The 22,934-nt window shown below is 35.6% G+C and overlaps 1 protein-coding gene across 1 annotated transcript; it reads left to right on the top strand.

The window, feature by feature from the left end:
- The first annotated feature begins 15,479 nt into the window (after positions 1 to 15,479).
- On the top strand, positions 15,480 to 17,904 carry LOC150095465 (zinc transporter ZIP3-like). Its single transcript, XM_090410287.1, has one exon. It carries the CDS (start codon positions 15,661 to 15,663, stop codon positions 16,744 to 16,746), a length of 1,086 nt encoding a protein of 361 aa, XP_090266413.1. The 5' UTR covers positions 15,480 to 15,660; the 3' UTR covers positions 16,747 to 17,904.
- Positions 17,905 to 22,934: the final 5,030 nt, after the last annotated feature.

Raw genomic sequence — 22,934 nt, 5'->3', positions numbered from 1 at the left:
CCGTTTTCCAATGCCCACAATTCCAGCCTATTCAAATCATTCTGCAAGTACTGCATATCAACAGTATTCCTGATTACCCTACTTATCTTTTCATCATCAGCAAATAGCTGTATGCTGGCTGTCAAATCCTTCCCAATGTCATTAATGTACAGATTGACTCTTATCCAACCTAATATTTTATAATCCAAACCTAGCCCTCAATTCCAAAAATAACTAGCCCCCCCCCAAAATCCAAACCTAGCTTCTGCAATTTATGCAAGTCTTCCATGCCGTATTCAGTCAAAAGCCTTACTAAAATCTAGAAGTATCATGGTGTATACATTCCCATTGCCTAACTCAGTGGTAATATTATTATAGAACGTGGGCAGATTGCTAAAACATGACCTTCACTTAGTAAACCCATGAAGTTCGTTACAAAGTAGAGATTATCTGTCAACCCATTTTTGAATGTGAACCCTAACCAACTTTTCCGAAATCTTTATCAGCACTCCAGAGATACCAATAGGTCGACAATTGGATACATCAGTCTTTGCACCATTCTCATGCAATGGGATTACTATATTTTCTCTCCACTCCTGTGGAATCTTCCCTGTTCTGAAACTGAAATTATATATCCTGGTCAAAGGAACAGTCAGTTCAGCTGAACACTTCTAATATCCGTGTTGATATCCCATCAGAATATTTGTGTAAGCAATGTGTTCACCACCACCTCCTCAATGAATGAAGAAACTCAGGTATATGGGGGAGGAAATATTAGAGCTGTTCCACAAACTCAATCGGAATTGATAGCCTTTTAGCAAAATGTGCACTCATTTGTTGAACAGTCTCTTCAGGATCTGTCACCCTGGCACCATCTGCATTCAGTCGAGTTATTCTTTCATATTCATTATCTATTTTAATTTCAGCATAAAGATAGAATTGTTTGAGGGCTTTAGCTTGCACAGTCAGTTTCTTGTCATACTCAGCCAGCTTTCAGTACAACAGTTGTCTCTTCTTACTTGCTGCTTATAATTTTCATAACGGACATCATCCTTATGTACACGGTATTCCTTCCACATTATTCGTTTCTTCCAAGTCTCCTGTTTGATACGATTACACGTCCATTTCACTCTTATCCTGTTTATTATTCGAACATATTCTGATATTGCATCATTTAAGTATTTTTAACCACTTTGCATGCTCTATCGATATGTTTCCTATCCAACAACTGTTATCATTGCCAAGGATCCAACATATTCCTCATGCAGTAATAATTTCCTCATTTGTAGTTCAACATATATCCCTTTTATCAATGCAGTTGAAACTTATCCACTTCCCAAGTACCTTCTGCATGTTCACTGGCATTAACCGGGGGCAGAATAGTTATTTCTTTAACTAAAATCGCTTCTAACACTATAATTTGTGTCATATGAAGGTATATTTGTCAAGATGGGAGGATAGAACTTATTTAATCTAATAGGTTGTTAGCTTGATTTATAATTTTTAAATATTTAGACATATTGTATCTGTGCCTCCATTTTACTCTTGCCCTGATCCCGACAAATGCTAAGGGAGAGTCTGAAATCTATTACGACTTTCTCCAAAATATTTAACATCTACAGAAGTAATACAAACTGACACTTCCATTTACCATTCACCTTTATGTAATGCACCATCCTATCCTTCCTCGATTTGGAAACCTTTCCCATAGCCAGACTCCAATTGAAACTCCATGTCAACGGAGTTGTCAGTTCCTCAGCCACATTCTCTTAAAACATGTGGTGAAATTCCATCAACCTTGAACTTTCCCCATCCCTCTAATAACAAAACTTACATTTCCAGGATGAAATAACCAAGTTAAGTAATAACTTTATTTGATTTTCCTTCAATCTCAGGGCCAATATGTTCATTTGTTTCAGTTTTGTCTTCCTTACCATGCTAGTGTTCCTCGCTATAGTCTTGTATTTCTACTCATTGGAAACCTCTTGTTGTTGGAGTAATTTGAACCTCTTAATCAGAACCTCTTATTATAAGAGTAAGATTGAATTTTTGCTCTTACTTTCTAAATGCAGCTGAATACGATGGCATAACAAGGGGTCTTGGGGAATTTAAATCCATTGATTAATTGCATGAGGACAACGATCAACATTTCTGACTTCAAGGGTGAAGCAAAATGCTTTTCATACTCCTTGCTATCTGATAGGGAAACAGTGAGTGGAAAAATTAATAATCCAATTGCTCACCCTGAGTGGGCTTGGAGATTAAACATCAGAAATGGAGTTTGAGATGGCTTTTAGTCTTTTATGTTTGAAGAAATCCGTTGCTTCGTAATTTGCAGCTAGTTGAACCAGTTTATTGGAGTGTGCGGATGTTTTTGTTTGTTGCTATAGTTTGTAGGAAAGTGTAAATATAGGGAACATTTGTGTCCCGATCGAGTTGCACATTTCTAACGACCATGGAGCGTTTAGGATCATATGTAGACATTTATTTTGCAGGCGTTGTAATTTAAGAATATTAGTATCAGCGGTATGGCTCCAGGCCGAAGAAGCTTAAGGGAATATAGGACGAACCATCAGTTGGTAATTAAGTAGTTTGATTCTGGTATTTTAGTTTACTCTTCCTGTTGATTAGAGGATAGAGTTGAGCAATGGCTTTTGATGCCTTTTGCACAGAGAGCTTAGATGTGACAGCTGAAAGTTAGCCTTCTGTCCAGTAGTACACAAGGTATTTGACTTCTGTTTGCCACAGGATTTTTGTGTTAAACAGAAAGATGTTCCCTTTAGGAAGCATCGGTCTTCTGGTAAATAGCATGGCTATCCTTTTCTGGGGGGGTTTACTTGCCATCTCCATTTCTCAATCTGTAGTAAGTTTTCTTGACGTTTTTTGATGGCTAGATTTGGTTATAGAGATTTGGCTAATATTGCTGTATCTTGCGCGTAGAGGGCCATGATGGATGACAATGGATGGTGCGGGATATCAGCCATTCATATGGAAAATAGAATTGGAGCTAGTAAGGATCGTTGTGAGACTCCAGGCAAGATACGTTTCTTGGCTGATACTGTACCGTTGATCTTGATTTGCATATGCCTGTCAAAAACGTATGATTTAATTAGGTGAACCATTTCCAATGGTATTCCAGTTGAGATCAGTTTATGCAGTAATCTGAAATGTGCCAAATTTTATCAAATGCACTCGCTATGTCAAGGAAAACAGCCCCAGTGCATTGATGCCAATTGTATCCAATGGAGTATTCGACTAGTCTATGCACCTGTTGGATGGTACTATGGAGTTGATGAAATCCAAACTGTTCTTTAGCAAGAATGTTTAACTTGTGTACAGAGACTCGGAGTCTGGTGAGAATAACTCCATAGTACCATCCGATTTTTCTTTTTCCCAAATTTGGGATGAGGCTGATGGGCTTCTAAAAGCGTTTATAAAATGAAACTACAATTGATCAACATCAGCTAAAATTACTCAAAAAAGAACAACACTGGATGCATGTTTTAAAATGCATAATATCGGTTATTAAATTTCTTGCAAAAGAAAACAGCGTTCATAGGAAGTTCAGATACTCTGTATACAAATAATAATGGAAAAGTTTTGAAACTGATTGATTTATTATTCGAATTGGACAGAGTATTACAAAAACATGTAGAACGCATAAAAAATAATGAAATTCACGTTCATTATTTAGGGAAATGTATACAAAACTAAATCATTAATATAGTGAGTAATGAAATTTTTTAAAAAAAAAATTGTATCAAAATAATGAATGCTAAGTATTTTTCAATAATTATTGATTGCACCACTGATATTTCGCGGCAGGAGCAAATGTCCTTAATTGTAAGATATGTTTCTATAAAAGAAAAACATGAAGAAACTCAAGATATTATACAAATAGAGGAAATATTTCTAGATTTTATTAAAATTAATAATACAGGAAGTGGCATGGCGGGATTTCTTCTAATAATTTCTTCTAATAATTTTAAAATTATTAGAAGAAAAAAACTTTAATATTCAAAATATCCATGATCAGGGATATGATAACGGGTTAAACATGAAGGGGAAGAATGCAGGGGTACAAGCACTTTTTAGGAACAAAAATCCTAGAGCATTTTTTGTTCCGCGTTGTACTCATTCCTTGAACTTGGTATTGAGCGATGCAGCAAGCTGCAATGTAGATACGGTTTTATTTTTTTAACATTATTCAGTCAATCTATAATTTCTTTTCTTCGTCTAGTCATCGAATAAGTTTCTGAACCACATCCAAAATTTTAATTTAAAACCTTTATGCACGACGAGATGGGAAAGTGGCGTTGAAACTGTATTTTATGTAAAAGAAATACATGAAACGTGACGTAACGAGGGTATGAAGCACCTGTGGCAAGTGTCTAACTTGCCACAGGCGTTAACCCAAAAATGACAAAAATGTTATACGTTTTGCGCCCCAAACCTAGTTGCGCCTGTGGCGGCGCCTCTTTCGCCATGCCCTCATTACGGCACTGCATGAAGCTTTAATTTTCATCACAGAAGATGACAGCTTAATTGGGCAACAAGGCATTAAAACAAAATTAGAAGCTAGTTCGTTAGCAAAAAAAAATAATTCCTTCAAGTTTATATTTGACACATTTGTTTGGTATGACATTCTAAGTGAGTCAATGAATCTAGCAAACAATTGCAAAATATCTCTTGCAATATTATGGAAGCCTTGAAATCATTAGATGTCACGAAAAAATTCTTGACGTCATACAGAAGCGAAAATAATTTTTTGAAAGTTAAGCACCAAGCCCATAACTTTGCTCTAAATATTGGGTTAAATGCTGCTGATTTCCCAACTAACGACAGGACACGAACTCGACATGTAAAAACTCAATTTGATTATGAATGTCCTGACGAATCAATTGCTAATTTTAAGCGACAGTTTCAAATTAATTTTTAATGTAATTCTTGATTCAGCAATAACATCAATTACTGAGAGATTTGAACAGCTAAATAAATCTGAATCAATTTTTGGATTTCTCTTTAACATTGGTAACTTAAAATTTGATAATGATACAGTAAAAAAAAGCTTGTTTCGACTTAGAAATTGTTCTGTCTGATGGTAATCAAAAAGATATTTCAGCAATAGATTTATTAAATGAATTAAAAATATTGTCTCGACGATATCAAATAATTATTCTCCCAAAGAAGTATTAAATTATATTTGTGCAACTAACTGCATAAGTCTTTTCCTAATGTGTACACATCACTACAAATTCTTTTATCAATCTCACCTACATTTGCAAGTGCAGAGCGCAGTTTTTCTAAATTTATTTATTTATTTCATATCCAAACACAAGTAGTACAGTAGTAAGTAAGTGGTACAACATGATTTACAACAAATTAGGATACATTACAATGAGATCAGCTTAGATTTGGTAGATGAATTATACAGGGAATAATAATTAAATATGAAAAAAAAAGGAAACTATAGATAACTTATATACAATAAACATGGTCAGTTGTTCCTCCAGTATCTTGCACAATCAACTGCTCTTTCTGTGCAGATATTATTATTATTAGTAGTAGTAGTAGTAGTATTACGGGCAACTCCAGAAAGTCCTTAGACTCATCGACGGAGGCCCCAAATCATGTCCATCACAACTATTCGACATTCACACAGTATCTATCATACCTTGCCTTAAACTCATTCATTGTCACAGCACCCATTACAGACTCTGGCAGCTTATTCCACTCATTCAGCACTATAAAAGTAAAGAACCCAGCTCTAACACACTTACTGACCACACTCTTGCCCAGCTTCCATGGATGTCCCCAAGTCCTACCACCACCAGCCCGGTTCTCAAAAATATCTTCTGAATTAATCTTATAGAAACCCTTCAGTAATTTGAATGTCTCAATCATATCTCCCCTTTTCCGCTTATCAACCAATTTCTGCAACCCACAAATCCTCAACCTGTTCTCATAAGGTTCATTCCACAGACCTGCTATCATGTTGGTCACTCGCCTCTGAATCCCTCAGCCTCCTCCCCATTACGAAGAAATCTAGGTGACCAAATTTGGGCACAGTAGTCGAGATGGAGTCTTATCAAGGCTCGATACAGAGGAACAATAACATGCTTGTCTCTGCTCTTTAAAGTATTCTTCAGCAACCAGTGATTTGATGAGCTGATTTGGCCACTTTTGCAATGTGCCCCATAAACTTCAACTCCTTATCCACCAACACTCCTCAATCTCTAGCCTCATCAATTTCCTGGAGTGCAGTTCCACCAATGTGGTAAACTGCTGCTAATCTTTTCACCCAAAAATAACCTTACATTTTGCCACATTAAATTGACATCCATTTTCCTTAGCCTAGACCTCCAATCTATCCAAATCATCTTGCAAAATTGTGACATCATCTGTATTCACTATTGCCCTACCTAACTTTGCATCATCCGCGAACAAAAGAACTGTTCCTCTCAGATCCTTTCCTATATCATTAATGAACAAATTAAACAGCAATGGTCCAAGAACAGATCCTTATGGCACACCACTAGTCACAGGCCGTCATTTGAACGGTACTCCTAAATAAACCACTCTCTAATATCTCTCCGTCAACCACCCTCCTATCCATCTCACCAATCCTATATCCATCCCCATATGCTGCATTTTACTGATTAGAATTTCATGTGGTATCCTATCAAAGGTCTTCGCAAGGTTCAGTAGAATCACTGTAAACCCATTACCCTTATCCAGTTCAGCCGTCACTGTGTTATAATACGTGAGCAAGTTACTTAGGCATGACCTACCCTTCACAAAACCATGCTGTCCCCGATACAGTATCCCATTTTCATCTATCCAATCTTGTATTTTCCTCTTGACTATTTTCTCCAAGATCTTGATAACGATTCCTGATATGCTGATTGGCCGGTAATTTTCAACAGCATCCGTGGAACCACCTTTATGTACTATTTTCCCCTCTTTCCATCCCTTTGGGACTGACCCAGACCCGAGGCTCAAATTAAACAAATGGTCAAGGGCACTGACAATTCTTTAGCCGCTTCACGTACGACACGAGCTGGTATACCATTCAACCCCACAGATGTATTGACATTGAGGTTCTGTAATAGACTATTTACCTCTACTTCATTCGTCACAATTCCAGTATAAGCTGTTGGTTCTTCCATTCCTGCAATGTCACCACCTGGATGATATACTCTTGCAAAGTGCTCGCTCAGTAATTCCATTATATCGATTGATTCGGTTACCTCCCTACCCTCAGTATTTTTTAAAATCATTCTGCCATGAACATTTTTCCTTTTACTTGCAACATATTGAAAAAACTATTTGGGATTCTCTTTAGCCTGCATGGCCAATATTCTTTCATAATCCGCTTTTGCTTTTCTTACCACCCTTGCACCTTTCTCCTTAAATTCCTCCACAATTGTTTCCTTTTTTGCAGCTCACGCTTAATGGTGTTATTCATCCAATTAACCCCTACTTGATTTATTATTCGGACTCTTGGTATACAGTCAACCATTGCCTCCTGCAAACACTTCTTAACCACCTCCCATGCACATATAAGGTCCTCTTTTGTACAAGGTGATAGAAGAAAGGGACAAGAAAGAAAGTGTTCAATGGACTGGGTTGACCCACACTCACAGTTGTCTGGGCCAGTGGGGTAGCCCCATTTTATGAGGTTTTGTATGCAGCGTCCTGTCGTCCAGGGTTTGTTTTGGATTTTGCAAGTATTCCAGTCCAAGTGGGCACGACGTGAAAGATGTTTGGCTGTTGGAATACTAGTATTATTTTCAGAATATAGTGCGAGCCATTTTGAAGTCTTGTCTCTGGGAGGTTTTTAGGTGGTTCAACAGTTGTCAGGAAGCTATGTCGGGATATGATGGACGCCACCCACTGGCCGAACAGTGGGTGGCGTTCATCATTCATTTGTCTGCTTCTTTCATCAGCTGAGAATGCAGATCTTCGAATTGAAGAGGGGTGCAATACCAGCCAAAGTATACAGGTCTTTTAGTGGTGTTGATTTCAGGCATCCTGTAATTAAGCGGCAGCTTTCATTCAATGCTGGATCAAGTTTTTCAGCATGGCAGGATCTGGACAATACTGGGCAGGCATATTCAGCAGAAGAATAGCAAAGGGCCAAGGCAGAAGATCTCAGTGTGCTAGGGTCTGCACCCCATTTGAAGGAGGTGAGCTTTCTTAGTATGTTGTTTCTTGCATTCACTTTTGCCTTTATTTTTTCTATGTGGGATTTATATGAGAGGGTGCGATCGAGAGTCACACCGAGGTAGATTGGTTTCCAGGAATGTTCTATATTAAAGCCTTCCAAGAAATCTGTAGCTTACTGTTGGCTTCCTTATTGTTAAGGTGGAAAAGGGCATTTTGGGTTTTCAAGGGGTTTGGTTTTAGTTGATTGCTGGTATAGTATATGATTAGACTATTTAAAGTAAGTGATAAAGTAGTTTCAATGGACTTGAAATTTTTTGACTGAGTAGCTATGGCAAGGTCATCAGCATAGATAAAATTTCTAGTTTCTGGAAATATGGGGAGATCATTGACGTAGATGTTGAAAAGTAATGGTGATAACACACTTTCCTGGGGGAGGCCTTTTTTTTGGTGGTGCCAGCAGCTCTTCCTACCCCCAAGGTCCACACAAGGCGTCTGTTTTCCAAGAGTGATTGGATCAGCAGGACAAGGTGATAATCTCTAGTTATTCTGTATAGCTTATTTCTGAGTGTGAGATGGTTTATGGTATCATATGCTACAGTTAGGTCTATAAAGACTACTCTCCTGTGGCTAGTTTTTGCTCATAACCATTTTCTATATATTGAGTGAGGTTGAGAATTTGCGATGTGCAGGATTTGCCTGGTCTAAAGCCATCCCGCTCAGCAATAAGTTGGGGGTTCGATTAGGGTTGTAGCCTATTCAAAATTAATCGTTCATAGAGTTTACAGAGGCTGCTGAGTAGTGATATAGGTCTGTAATTTTTTGCTTTGGTTGGGGTTTTCGCTGGTTTTAGAAAGGCCACCACTTTGGCATGCCTCCAGATAGTTGGTATCCTTAGGGTTCTGAGGCAAGTGTTATATAGTTTTAATAACCACTCTTTAGTTCTGGTTCCAAAATGTTTATTCTGTTCATTAGAGACATCATCAAGGCCTGCAGATTTTCTAGGTCTTAACAGGTTTATGGCAGTGTTGAGTTCAGTGATGGTGAAATCTGAGTTAATCATATTTTGTTCCTCAGTTGAGGGTCTCAGTATCTTATTTTTTGTGTGTTTTTTAGTGAATTTTCCATTCGGCAGCAGCTGGTAAGCAATTTGATTAGATGTTACCTGGGGATGCTCATATGGCTTAATGAAATCCTTCCTAATTCTGTTGATAAATTTCCATGCCTTTCTGCTACTATGGGTCATATCAAGGGCTTCTATTTCTTTTTTTTTCCTTGAGAAACGCTTTTCCTCTGCCATCATGGAGCATAATTTTTCTCCTGGATGGATAGTTTCTTCTGAGAAGGGATTGGTGTTGTAAAGTTGTAAGTAATCAGCATACTGGGCTTGTATGTCACTGGAAAGACCTGGAATGTAGTTTGTGGGGCATCCTCGGGACATGTGTTTGGTGGAGAATTTCCTAAGTATTTTTATGAATTCTGGATGCTCTTGAGGGTTTGGAGGGACTTCTATGAAGCGGTCAAGATCTTCCATGAAACCCTTCCAATTAGCTTTTTGGAAATTAAATCGTCATCTGTAAGGGACGCTGTTAGGCATAATTGCTGGGTTGAATTGAAGCATTATATGTGTATGTTGAGTATGTGGAATCGGATTTAAAACCTTTTTAACACAGATGTTGGATATTTTTGAGCTAACAAATGTGAGGTCAGGGTTATAGCCTCGCTTCCATCTGTCACTGTTGAAAGATGCATTGGATTATGTATCAGGTTTAGAGAAAGGTTTTCAGCCCATTATTCAACAAAATGGTTACACAAAGCCCAAGTTGGACTTTGTGTAACCCCAGTTAACACCATGGCTGTTAAGGTCACCTAATACAATATTAGTCACGTATGCATTATTATTGAGGAGGATGTCAGGGAAGGAGAAAGCTTCTTCTGGTGGTTTATAGACTGAGGTGATTGAGATATTTTTAAATGTGATTCGAATAATCTCAATGTTTCTGTTGTTCGTTGAGTCAATGGGCGATGGGATCAAGTTCTCTTTTGTAAATATTGCAGTCATATTTATCGTGTGGGGTATTTCTTTGATGAGTGTCATGCCATGGATGTAAGGTCTTGCAGCACCTTCTGCTCTCTGAGTTTCTTACAGGCAGAGCACATTGCAGTCATTATCTCTGCAAAATTTGCAATGAGATCTTGCTTGACACTGGAGAAATCATCAATATTAAATTATATTATTTTCTAAATTAAGACTTATTAAAAATTATTCAAAGTCCACAATGTCCCAAGAGAGATTAGATGGCTTAGCCACTTTATCTATTGAAAGTGACATAGCCAAGACATTAGATCTAGAAGAAGTAGCTAAGTATTTTGCCGAAATTAAGGCTAAAAAGGTTTTTTAAATAATTAAAATTGTTAATTCTTAATTTAGATTTTTTTCATATTTGTTTTGTCATATTTAATGTGATTTATGTAATATTTATAAATTGTGTTAAAATTATGTACTCATTATATAATAAACACAAAAATATTTTTTTAATTTTTATTATTATTTTATTATATTATTTTATTATTTTTTTATTATTTTTTTTATTTTATTATTATTAGAGCCTGTGTAGCTCAGTGGATGTGGCGTTTGCATACCACCGCGCTTGGCCGCACGAAGGAAGTCTTGGTTTCGAGTCTAGTCGGCGACTAGAGGAAATTTTTCTAAGCCTTTTTTCGACCGGTTCCCGAGTTAGTCGATCTCTGGCACGGGCAAGCAGGTTTTTCCTCCCAGAAACTCGGGTTTTTCGTCCTGTAAACTCAAGAAAATCGACCATAGAACCCACATTATTTCAGACATTAAATATATTGTGTTAGGGTTAGGCACCACGAGATGGCGGCACATTTGAGCCGTCTCTCTTCACTGTGAACCGCTTAATTAGTGATAGCCTTGGGCCATCTGTCTCTGATTGGGTACCAGTGGAGATTGAACTGCCCACTCAGTCTCCAAAAGTTAGATAGGGCTAAATGGCCTCGCCTACTCCCGTATATACGGGAATAAAAAGGCGTTAGCTGATTTTTTTATTATTATTATTTTTTTTTAAATTTTTTTATTTTCTTTTATTTTTTTTTTTAGAGAGCCTGTGTAGCTCAGTGGATGTGGCGTTTGCATACCACAGCGCTTGGCCGCACCAAGGAAGACTTGGTTTCGAGTCTAGTCGGCGACTAGAGGAAATTTTTCTAAGCCTTTTTTCGACCGGTTCCCGAGTTAGTCGATCTCTGGCACGGGCAAGCAGGTTTTTCCTCCCGGAAACTCGGGTTTTTTCCTCCCGTAAACTCAAGAAAATCGACCGTAGAACCCATATTATTTCAGACATTAAATATATTGTGTTAGGGTTAGGGACCACAAGATGGCGGCACATTTGAGGCGTCTCTCTTCACTGTGAACCGCTTAATTGGTGATAGCCTTGGGCCATCTATCTCTGATTGGTACCAGTGGAGATTGAACTGCCCACTCAGTCTCCAAAAGTTAGATAGGGCTAAATGTCCTCGCCTACTTCCCGTATATGGGAATGAAAAGGCGTTAGCTGATTTTTTTTATTATTATTTTATTAGATTATTTTATCTTAAATGAAAAGACATCAAAGTTTTCGTTAGTTGTTAGAGTTCACAGAGGATATGAAATAAGTAGTGACCACTTCCTAGTTAAAATAAAATTAAGATTACCACCTAAATGGCTACAAGTAACAAGAACAGATAGAAAATTTAAAACGTTTGTTTATAAAACTAGACTATTAAATGACACAAATATACAGTGGCTGTATGAACAAAGAATTTACCAGTATCTAGATAAAATAAAACAAAATGAAGAAATAGAAATAGACTGGCTTAATATAAAAACGATACTAAATGCAGAAGCAAATGTAAGCTTAGGAAAGACCAAAAAATTCAATAAAAGGGAAAAAATGAAGATATGAGATGATACAACCAAAGAAATAATCAAAATGAAAAAAGAAACCTATCATAAATGGTTAAGCAGTAGATGAAATAGGATATAATAGAATAAGAGCCATTGCTAAAAGAGAAGTCAGAAAAAGACATAGAGAATCATGGAACAAATTTGTTTCTAATTTATAACATGATTTATATAAAATAAGATCCAATGTATATAAAATTTTGAAACACCTAAATGAAGTTACTAAAGAAAACAAAATTAAACACCGAATTGAAATTAGAAGAATTTCTAAATTTCTACACAGAAATGTGGACAGATGAATATTTTAAAAAAGACAACTGGCAAACATTTAATGAAAATGAAAACGAAATAAGTAAAGAAGAATTAGAAATCAGCCTGAAAGAAACAAGAAACAGAAAATCACATGGAGAAGATAAGCTAGGTTCAGAACTATATCAATATGCAGGAACAAGATTCAAAGAAAGACTCCTATTATTTTTAAATAAAATTTATACAACTGATAACCCCCCAATAGAATGGAAGAAAGCAACTGTGATTCCCATCTTTAAAAAAGGTAATAGAGATGACCCTAAAAACTACTATAGAGGTATCAGTATACTAAATTCCTGTTACAAAATATATAGCAGAATCTTAAACAGCAAACTAATGAAATATTCCGAGAACTTTATTTTAGAAGTACAGAATGGATTTAGAAAAGGAAGATCATGTATAGACCTGGCCTTTTGCCTAAAATTAATAATAGAGAAAAGAATAGAATACAATTTAGAAACACATATTGCATTTATTGACTTTGAAAAAGCATTTGACAAAGTTAAAAGAAGCATTTTGTTTAACATATTAAAAGAAAGACAAATACCAAATAATATCCTAAAAGCTATCATAAGTATATATGAAAATAATTAAATACAAAAAAAAACCAGCTAACGCCTTTTATTCCCTTATAGGGAGTAGGCAAGGCCTTTACACCGTATCTAGCATCTGGAGACTGAGTGGGCAGTTCAGTCTCCACTGGTAACCAATCAGAGATAGCCAGACCATGTATATCACTAATTATAGGCAGCCACCAATGAACAGGCTGGCAAATAAGTGCTGCCATCTCTTGGTACCTTACCCTAACAGGATATGTTACTGTCTGATATAATGTGGGTACTACGGTCGATTTTCTTGAGTTTATGGGACGAAAAACTCACTTGCCCGTGCCAGAGATCGACTAACTCCGGAACTGGTCGAAAAATAGGCTTAAAAAAGTTCCTCCAGTCGGCTAGTCGACGACTGAACTTGAATCTAAGTCTAATTTCGAGCGACCAGGCACAGAGGATGTAAGCGCCACTTTCACTGAGCTACACAGGCCTATTAATCAAATACAGTTAAGATTAAATCAGCGATAACATATGCGAGAGAGATAAACCAAGGGATCCCACAGGGATTCCCCTCTCAGGAACTCTCTTTAATATTTACCTAAATGAAATAACAATAAAATGGAATAAAAATTTTCAAAAAAAAATCAGGTAACGCCTTTTTATTCCCATATAGAGTGAGTAGGCAAGGCCGTTTTAGCCCTATCTAACTTTTGGAGACTGAGTGGGAAGTTCAATCTCCACTGGTACCCAATCAGAGATAGCTGGCCCAAGGCTATCACTAATTAAATGGCACGCAGTGAAGAGAGACGGTTCAACACGTGCCGCCATCTCGTGGTCCCTAACCCTTACACTCGTGTTTAATGTCTGAAATAATACGATCGATTTTCTTGAGTTTACGGGACGAAAAACCCGAGTTTCCGGGAGAAAAAACCTGCTTTCCCGTGTCAGAGATCGACTATCTCGGGAACTGGTCGAAAAAAGGCTTAGAAAAATTTCTTCTAGTCGCCGACTAGATTCGAAACCAAGAAGACTTCCTTCGTGCAGTCAAGCGCTGTGGCTTGCAAACGCCGCATTCACTGGGCTACAAATTTCCATCAAGGTATTAAACTTTCTCATACTGTGAACTTAAACACTCTCCTTTTTGCCGACGACCAAATAATAATTACAAATTTTGAAGATAACTTGCAGAAAACTATTTTAAATCTAAATGAGATAGCCAAAGATTATGGTATGATAATATCAATAGAAAAATAAAAATATATGGCCTTTAAAGGAGAGATCCAGTAAGAACTAAAATAGTAATAGATAACAAGATCTTAGAACAGGTGAATTCATTTAACTACCTAGGATATATGATTACATATGAAAATGAAAACGATATAACCTAAAATTTGCAAAATATTTAAAAATAACAGGTGTAATTAACTCTATATTAAAACCAAACCTAGTTCCAAAAAACCAGACTAAAAGTATATAATTCATTAGCCCTACCAGTCTTTGTATGGAAGTGGAATCTGGACAATAAAACAAAAAGACAAACGAAGATTAATAACAGCAGAAATGTAGTTTATGAGAAAAACTGCAAAGTATACTCTATTTGATCACAAAAGAAACGAAGAAATTATGAAAGAATTAAACCAAGAATCAGTAATAGAAAAAATTTTTAAAATTTGAACATAAATGGATGGAACACGTTCAAAGAATGAAAATAGAAAGATTACCAAAACAAGCCTTAAAGTACAAGCCATTAGGGCAAGAAAACCAGGACGTCCTCTTAAAAGATTCAACGATGACTTCTAAGGCGGGAACAGGCCATACTAGGCCCAAATCCTTGACATGCATGATGATGATGATGATGATGATGGTTTATTTATTCACTATATATATATATATATATATATTTATAGTGAATAAATAAACATCTGATGTGTAATTAATTGTTAATAAGCGTTTGTTGTGTTAAACCTTTATATTCCATTAACTCTGATCATGTAAGTCTTACGACGAACGAAACTTGTCGGGTTTTTTAATTGTTTATTTTTAATAAACTTTTTATATTAATATGTGGTCTCAATACCGAAAACTACCTACAGAATTATTATTATTGTTTATTATTTCATAGTTGTGTGATGTCTTAGGTAGACCTCCCGCGATTAGCAGTATCATTGAAATCCTGAGCAACAAGAACAGTAGTAACAACAACAACAACAACAACAATAATTGAATTAGACTCATGAACTCACAAATTAATTCACAAAACAATATTAAAAATGCCATTAAATATATTTAAATTACAGTGTGATGAAACCATTAACTTTAAGTGATGTTTGCTTTCTTTCTTTTTTTTTTTTTTTCTTAAATAAAATCTTTAAAGTTAATTTTTATTTCTAGAAGTTTGAACAACATAGTTACGACTCTGCGAGAGTCCGTGATATACAATTATACGGTGATTTTTAAGAATCTTCCGTTTCCGGTCTTGTTTTAGGCTGCTACACCGATCGAATCTAGTTGATGGAAGTTAGGGTTAGTTCAGTGTTACTTGTGCGTGTGTTTGTTTATATAATTAATTCTGTAAACATGGAATGCAAATTTGGGAAAAATGAAACCGAGACATATGGTGGATATTAAGGTATATAGTTAAAATAATACTACTGCATCTTTTCGTTATAAAAATTAACACTCCTCCAGCTGGACATGTTACTACAAGGATTGCGCATTGCATTTGTATTTTGCTTATATTTTCTGAATTTAGCATGTTATCTTACGCCAGTTTTAACAGCAAAATATTGGGGTTCTCGGCTTCTTGCAGCAGCATCTCCAAGCAAAGTTAATATTTTAAATAAAAACAAACAGACTGGACTGAGATTTATCAGTCTGTGTAACTGCACCGCAGCTGGCATTTTTCTGGCAATGTGTTTTTTGGGTTTAATACCATATGTTAACGAAAAGTTTAATATTGTCTTTAGAACCCTGAAGATAGTACCACAGTTTCCCGTAACAGAATCAGTTGTTGTAATTGGTTTTTTCCTAACTTTAACTGCTGAACAGTTGTTTATTTCTTGGAAAGAGCGAAAAGATGCAAATTCCCAAGATGACGTGGAGCAGGGACAAGGACTACTTGATGAGTGTGAAATGCAAGAGCTGTCTGATGATGCATCTCAGAGTCAGGATGATCATACTCAAAAATTGGTCAGTGATAAGGCCAGCAGGTTAACAAATGCAGTAACGAAATGTGAAAGTAATGCTTCTCCATCACCCTCAAATCCAAATCCAGTGCAACAAAACCATGGTCATGATCATTTATCAGTACTGTTAGGAAAAGAAACTGGCTTTCACTTCTTTATTTTAGTTGTAGCAACTTGCATGCATTCTGTTTTTGAAGGATTGGCCTTAGGATTACAGAAAGACGTCAATAAAGCAATTCATCTCTTTATTGCCATCATAATCCATGAGTGTCTAGTTGCACTTGCCCTTGGTGTTAATTCAACTCGTCTTAAATATACATTTATGACATATGTTAAATTTGCTGTTCTGTTCTCAGCAAGTATACCTTGTGGTCTTTTGTTAGGAGTTGCCATAGAGCGTACACCTGGTTTAGTAGGAGAAATTGTATCAGCAGTTCTTCAGGGACTAGCAGCAGGACTCTTTCTTCATGTTACATTCCAAGATTTTCTTCCTTCTGAATTTTCAAATAAAAAGGATAGACTACTAAAAGTATTCTTCTTTTTTCTTGGTTTCTTAATTCTTGCAGTTGTGACTTACTTATTACATGATATGTGATTTGCTTTCTGGACATTAAGGAATTTGGATGGAGTGAAAGTTATAGTGACGGATGTCGGTTATTTGCATCATCGTCACAACTTCTCTACATAAGTAAGTTAAGAAGTGTAGCATACAGTTTTATACAAATAAGTAGTTATATATATATATAACTGTACAAATAAACATTGTCTTGTACCTTCTCATTTATACTGAATTCTTGTAAAAAATAAAACGGTCACTGCATTGTCAGAATATTTTTATACAGCAGTGGGGGGGGGAAAAGCTGTCTTTTTATGTAAATTGATATGAAATATTTCTGATTTCTCAGGTACAAAATATTATAACATAGTTGTTATAAAGTATTGACTGATTTTACTGCTTTGATCAGCCTATTAAATATTTATACATTTTATATCTATGTATGTATAACAGTTATATATACACACTTGTGTTTTAATTATATGGGCTGTATGTATAATAGTGGAGTTAAATTTAAAAAAAAAAACAACAGTAACAACTGGAAATCTGATTATTTTCCTTTCCTTTCTTTCTTTTTTATTTAAAATACTAACTTTTATTTAAATTGTTTAAGGCTGGGATGAAGTTAACATAAGATTGAAGAATTAAAGTGTTTACTGGGTGTTGTTCATTTATGAACTCCCTTTGTATGTATACAAATACAAATATTCTTTATCATATAGTATAGTATGGGATTGTTATGATAAAGATCTCATTGTTATTTATACCACTGTTATTAATGTTCACCTAATATTGCAGTAGAGAAATTTCATATAGAATTGAGTAAAGAAAATTTCATCTAATAAGAAAAAAAGGTTAGAAATACTGTTATGTATATGTACATAAATATTTTGTGCTTATTAAAATCTTGTACTTAAATGCAATTTTCCAGAATAGAGTAACCAAGAAATTTCAGTTTTTATCCATTGAAAGTTTGTTATCTTATAATAGGTTTTATATTTATGACTTTTATTTTATAGTATGCAATACTGTATGTCTGTGTTAGTTTTAAAAGATGCCAAATTGTTGTATATACTTAAGTGTAGGAAAAGTGAACACACAATCTTGATGTTAATTAGTGAAAATTTTATAAATAATTTAGTTTTAAAACTGCTATTACATTATATAAATAATGTTATATAAACAATGTCAAGTCCATTTTGCCCTGATTCATTTCTTAAATATTCATATAAAGAAAAAGTCCAGCAGCATTAACATCCTGTTTGGAACCCCAACAGCCAAATTGCAAATGAACAATTAAATTATCCAACTAAATATGGCTTATCTGCACACTTAAGAAATATATGAATAATAATGTTTAAGAGAAACTGAATGTTAATGTAAAATGCTTTCATAACATTTTCTGAATGGAGAGAGGGAGGTGGATTTACCAGCAAAATCATTGGTATACTGAACTTGATTCATCAGTTTCTCCAACTTTGCTATAAATATATTTTTTTATTCATTTAAAAGTAACAGTATGAAACAGGATAAATTCATCAAAATGCAACAATACAGCCAAAAAAATTGCATTTTGTTTTAAGTAAAAAAATAATCATTCCTTGGGACTGTCAGCCTGACCTTAAAATTACTGAAAGTATCTTTAGCTTAAACTTCATCCACAAAAAAAAAGAATGCATTTACCACTTATGATTTCATACTTACATTCACAATTTATTATAAATACTGTATCTTTTTATGTCTTCATAGCACAGTAATGAAATTTGTGTAAGAATAAGTACACACCAGTGCAAAGGATCACACCACAGCAGAATGTGAACATTAATGGATCAATGCAAAGAAAATCCTACTAATTACTTGATGGAATAGTTGTTTCTTTGTTGGCATAAATGAACTCTCAGTGCTAAGAGTAATTTTTAACACATCAACTGATATAACTAAATTTTAATTCTTGCCATGTATCTGATATTTCAGCTTTTCTTTTGAAAGTAAATAGTTTCACCCACCACTGCTACTAAGGAAATTGCTTGATCTGGAAAAGCTTACTAATATTCCCACCTGAACAAAAATTCTATATGAAAGATGTAAACCCAATTCACAAACAAGAAACCAAAATACGTAATATACTAAGTTTATTTCATTAAAAAAAAAAAAAAAAGGAAATATGCATGCTGAATTTAAATTACATATAATTTAATATAGTTTTGCTATAATGTGTATGTTTATATCAATCTCACATGAGAGATTGCAAAGCTTATAGCACATCACTGTCATACAGGAACAAATGATCAAGAAGAAAGATGGAATCTCTTGATAAGATTTTTTAACACCCTAAGGCTGTAGTCCTTTAAAACTGGCAAAGAAAAGGAATGAAAGAGATGGATGAGAAGTAGAATCAGTATGATTGGAGCTGAAGAATAAATGGATGTTGACCAGCAGCTGCTTGTACATTTATGGGTTTGAAGAAGAGTGAAGGAATGGTTTTGACCAGTTCATATGAAGGCAATCATTAAAATTACCTGTAGAAGAGGCACAAAGTAGAAACAGTACATCTACAGGAGAGTGGCTAAGCATATTAATCATGTCACCCTCTTGTGAACAATAACAAGCATTTTTAGTGAATTTTTTGGCACACCCACATACATGAGAACAGTATTCCAAGGGAGGTAAGATTTGAGATATATAGTATTAGGAGTTGTACTTGTGAGAAATAATGTCTTAAGTAGAAAAGGATACATAGTTTTTTGGATGCAGGAGGAAACTATGGATATACTTATATCAGGAGAGGCTAAATTATCAGTCAGTCCAAGTAGAGATATTTAATATTGCTTTGGAGACCTGGTATTATTAAAAGTGAAAGGGAGGTGGTGTTTCTTCACATCCAGATTGTGTTTTAGTGGCATTGAGGTTGATGAACAGAATATAACAAGGAGATAAGCATTTAAGATAAAGTTCTGCTTGTAGAAGATTTTGTAGCATAGACTATATGGGCACTACAGGGTTTGTCAAATGAAAAGGATGAATGTAATTACTGTCATCAGCAAAACTGTGGATAGGATTTGAGGTTAGTGATAGATCATTTATGAACAGAAGAAATGGTGTGGACAGAAGTATAGTGCCCTCAGATACTCTGGCATTGGTGGAAAATCTGATGAAAGGAAGCCATCTGCCATGCTACATGGTGATCAACCAGACAAAAAATTATCAAGGAAATTGCAAAGGGTGGTAGTAGAACATACCATGATAATTTGGTGAATAGTCTTTTGTGTCAAATCTAGTCAAAAGCCTTGGAAATATCAAGAACAACCACATAGGTCTTACCGAACCTCTCTATAGCTTGGATCCATAGAAGGGTAATCTTGGCAAGATCTGCTTTGAATAAGAAAAGTGGAAACCATACTAGTGAGGCTTCAAGATGGTGAAGGAGTTGATTTTTTATGTAACTCTCACCCACAAAAGATTGTGAACCTATAGTTAATTAATACTGTGGGTGGACTAAGAATTTTTTCTGTTTTTATTTTATTTTTTGCATAGTCCAGCACTCTGCTCTTGATACCAAGCATAGAACATTTTCAAGCCACTTCAGGCCTCCAGTAAGCTGGGTTATGCAAGACCACCATCCTGCTTATTGGAAGATAAATTTCATTGTCCACTTTAGGTGGATGATGAAATTTGTCTCTGGATATGATCATGACCAGAAGACCTGTTGGTATCCAAGCTGTTAAGGAGTCATCTGATATCTTTCTGCTGAAAGATGAGAAGGCATGTAGTGAGCAGTTGTCGGTAATATGGAAGATACTTTTCCTGGATCATCCATGTAGAAGTTGGACAAAAAAAAGAATAATGCCAGGAGACCAGATTTATCTCTGGATGATGATGATGATGTTACAGTGATACTATTTAGATGGGAGAGAGAGATGGAAGTATTAATCAGCAGAAGTTGCACCCTTGGCAATTGACAAGGCTTAGTGATTATGGTCACTAAGCCTTGATAATTGATAGTGGTCTGAGCTTTTTGGTTTAATGTGGGACAGAGGCCTCCATTCCAGTAAGAATTATTTCATTTATCTGGTTGGAGCAGGTGTCTGGATCTGAATGGAGAAACAGTAGTTAGCTGAGGGAAAGAAGTCATGTAGGTCATATATCCATTTGGCACTGCTATGATGCCAAAGGACATAAGCTGAGAGTGGCTGGATGAAAGGCATTCTGTTAAAAGGAGACAGATAAGATTATGATCTGAATTACCAAGCGGAGGGAGGATCAATGACATCCATGTTGTTTATCAGGAAAACTGGTTAAGAAGAAATCATGGTTTTGAGGCAGTATAGTGGATTATCAAGCATTCAAGAGGGCAGTTTGTGAAAAATTGACAGTAAATATTCACCATCTTTCTGCCATCTTGATTGGTGGAATTAAAGAAGGGAAGCTGTTCTGAGTTGTTCATATTATAATCCCTAAGAAAGATGACCTTACTGTTTTCATATTTGGACTCTAAATGATCCAATTTCTCAGAATAGTGCAAAAAGTCAGAGGGGTCATCAGAATTTTAAGAGCGGTATAGACATTAAATGAACATAACTGAACAGGGCAAGGAAATTTTGAGGAATAGCAGATTGTAAAGAGAGGATTCAAGATTTGTTGTTTTCTAGCACAGAATGTTAGACTTTGCAAATGCACAGATTTCTCATCCCTAGTGGGAGGAGAATTGTAAAGTGTAGTTAGGAAAGTAGAGGCTGCTAGTTGAGGTTTAGTAGGAATAGTAAATCAAGTTTAGATGTTTAAGTGGTCGTAGCACATCGTTTAGATTAGGCTGAGACCATGAATGTTGGTGAAATTTTTTTTTTTTTGTCATTTTTACTCATGAAAGGTTGAAGCCATTCATACTGTAGGTGGGCTAAGGATTTTCTATTCTTTATTAATTTTATTTGTACTTTATTTTAATTAATATATTTATTGATGTTTTTGCATAGTCCAGAAATCATGGAACTTTTTTTCAAGCCTCTAATAAGCTGGGCAATAGTTTCACACCAGACAGTGAGATTGAGCTCCCATCTGAAGACAATCACAAATGTCCATGAACATGGCAGGATTCAAACCTGTAGTCTGTTGGTTGGAGAGTAGCCAGTCACTTAGCCAACCAAGCCAGCAGTTTGATGCTTTTTTTTTTTTTCCAATGAGTTTTTTTTTTTTTAAATCTCCAGTGTTAATGAAATTTCTTGTGTTCATTTTCATTGTTTGATGGTAAGGAGTTAAGAGAAGGGCATGTAAAACGGAAACTTTGTTCTAGTAACCAAATATGGTAATAGCCATTTCAGGCTCTCGATATACAAGCTGGAAGGGTTTTAAAATTACCTGTCACCTAAAGGATATTCACAAACATGCCCACAAGAGGATTCAAACTTCAGCCTATTGGGTGGAAAACTGATGCACTATTTTCTTTGTCAACCACAAGAAACAGACACAAACAAAGGACCATGAATAGGGCTGGTGATCCTCACAGATACCTTCCTAGTTGGAAGAAATGCAAACTGGCCTCTTAAGCAGTAGGTAACTTTCATTGCCTGGTGTGAAATCACCACCCCTTTACTGGAGACCTAAGTTCCTGAAATTAGCACTTCAAGTCTCCACTAACAGATCGCCAAAAGTAGCCTTGTTTGACTGGGCAATGCCCCAACTGGCATGAAATACTGTCATGTTGTACCTTCATTTTACATTGTGGTTGAAGCCAATAAGAATACAATTTGATCGGCTAAATCCCAAATTTCTAGCCTATCCTGATTCATTCAGTATCCAGGTGGATACCTAAATGGGTGCACCACGAGAAGGTGAGGATTGGGTATTAGGTTAGAAGTGCTTAGTTGGTTCGCGCATTCCTTAACAAGCTACATGGAGATCTTCTCCCAGTTATACAGCTTTCACTCTTAACCTCCCTTTCTGTCTTTATTTTTATTATTGTTATTTTTTTTAATTCAAAAAAATGAAATTTTACACTGATGTTCTATATTGTTGGAAGTGGAGTAGTAGTAAGCATATTACCATTATATCAAGCTCACCTATTTTGTTTTGAAAAAATTACTTCATACATTTAGCCAACTAGACTAAAAACTATTTTATTCCGGTTCAGTCTGTGTATTGAGAGATTGACAAGCTACTTGTGATCTCTAGTCTATTCACTGTGTGCAATAATGATATAAATCATATATTATTATTCCACTGATTCTTTATTT

Source organism: Typopeltis vanoorti, chromosome 20, assembly GCF_054136105.1.
Source record: "Typopeltis vanoorti isolate ZY-2024b chromosome 20, IOZ_Tvanoo_1.0, whole genome shotgun sequence".
Classification (NCBI taxonomy): Eukaryota; Metazoa; Arthropoda; class Arachnida; order Uropygi; family Thelyphonidae; genus Typopeltis; species Typopeltis vanoorti.
Note: the sequence above shows the minus strand (reverse complement) of the source record. Positions and strands in the feature narration are given on the sequence as shown.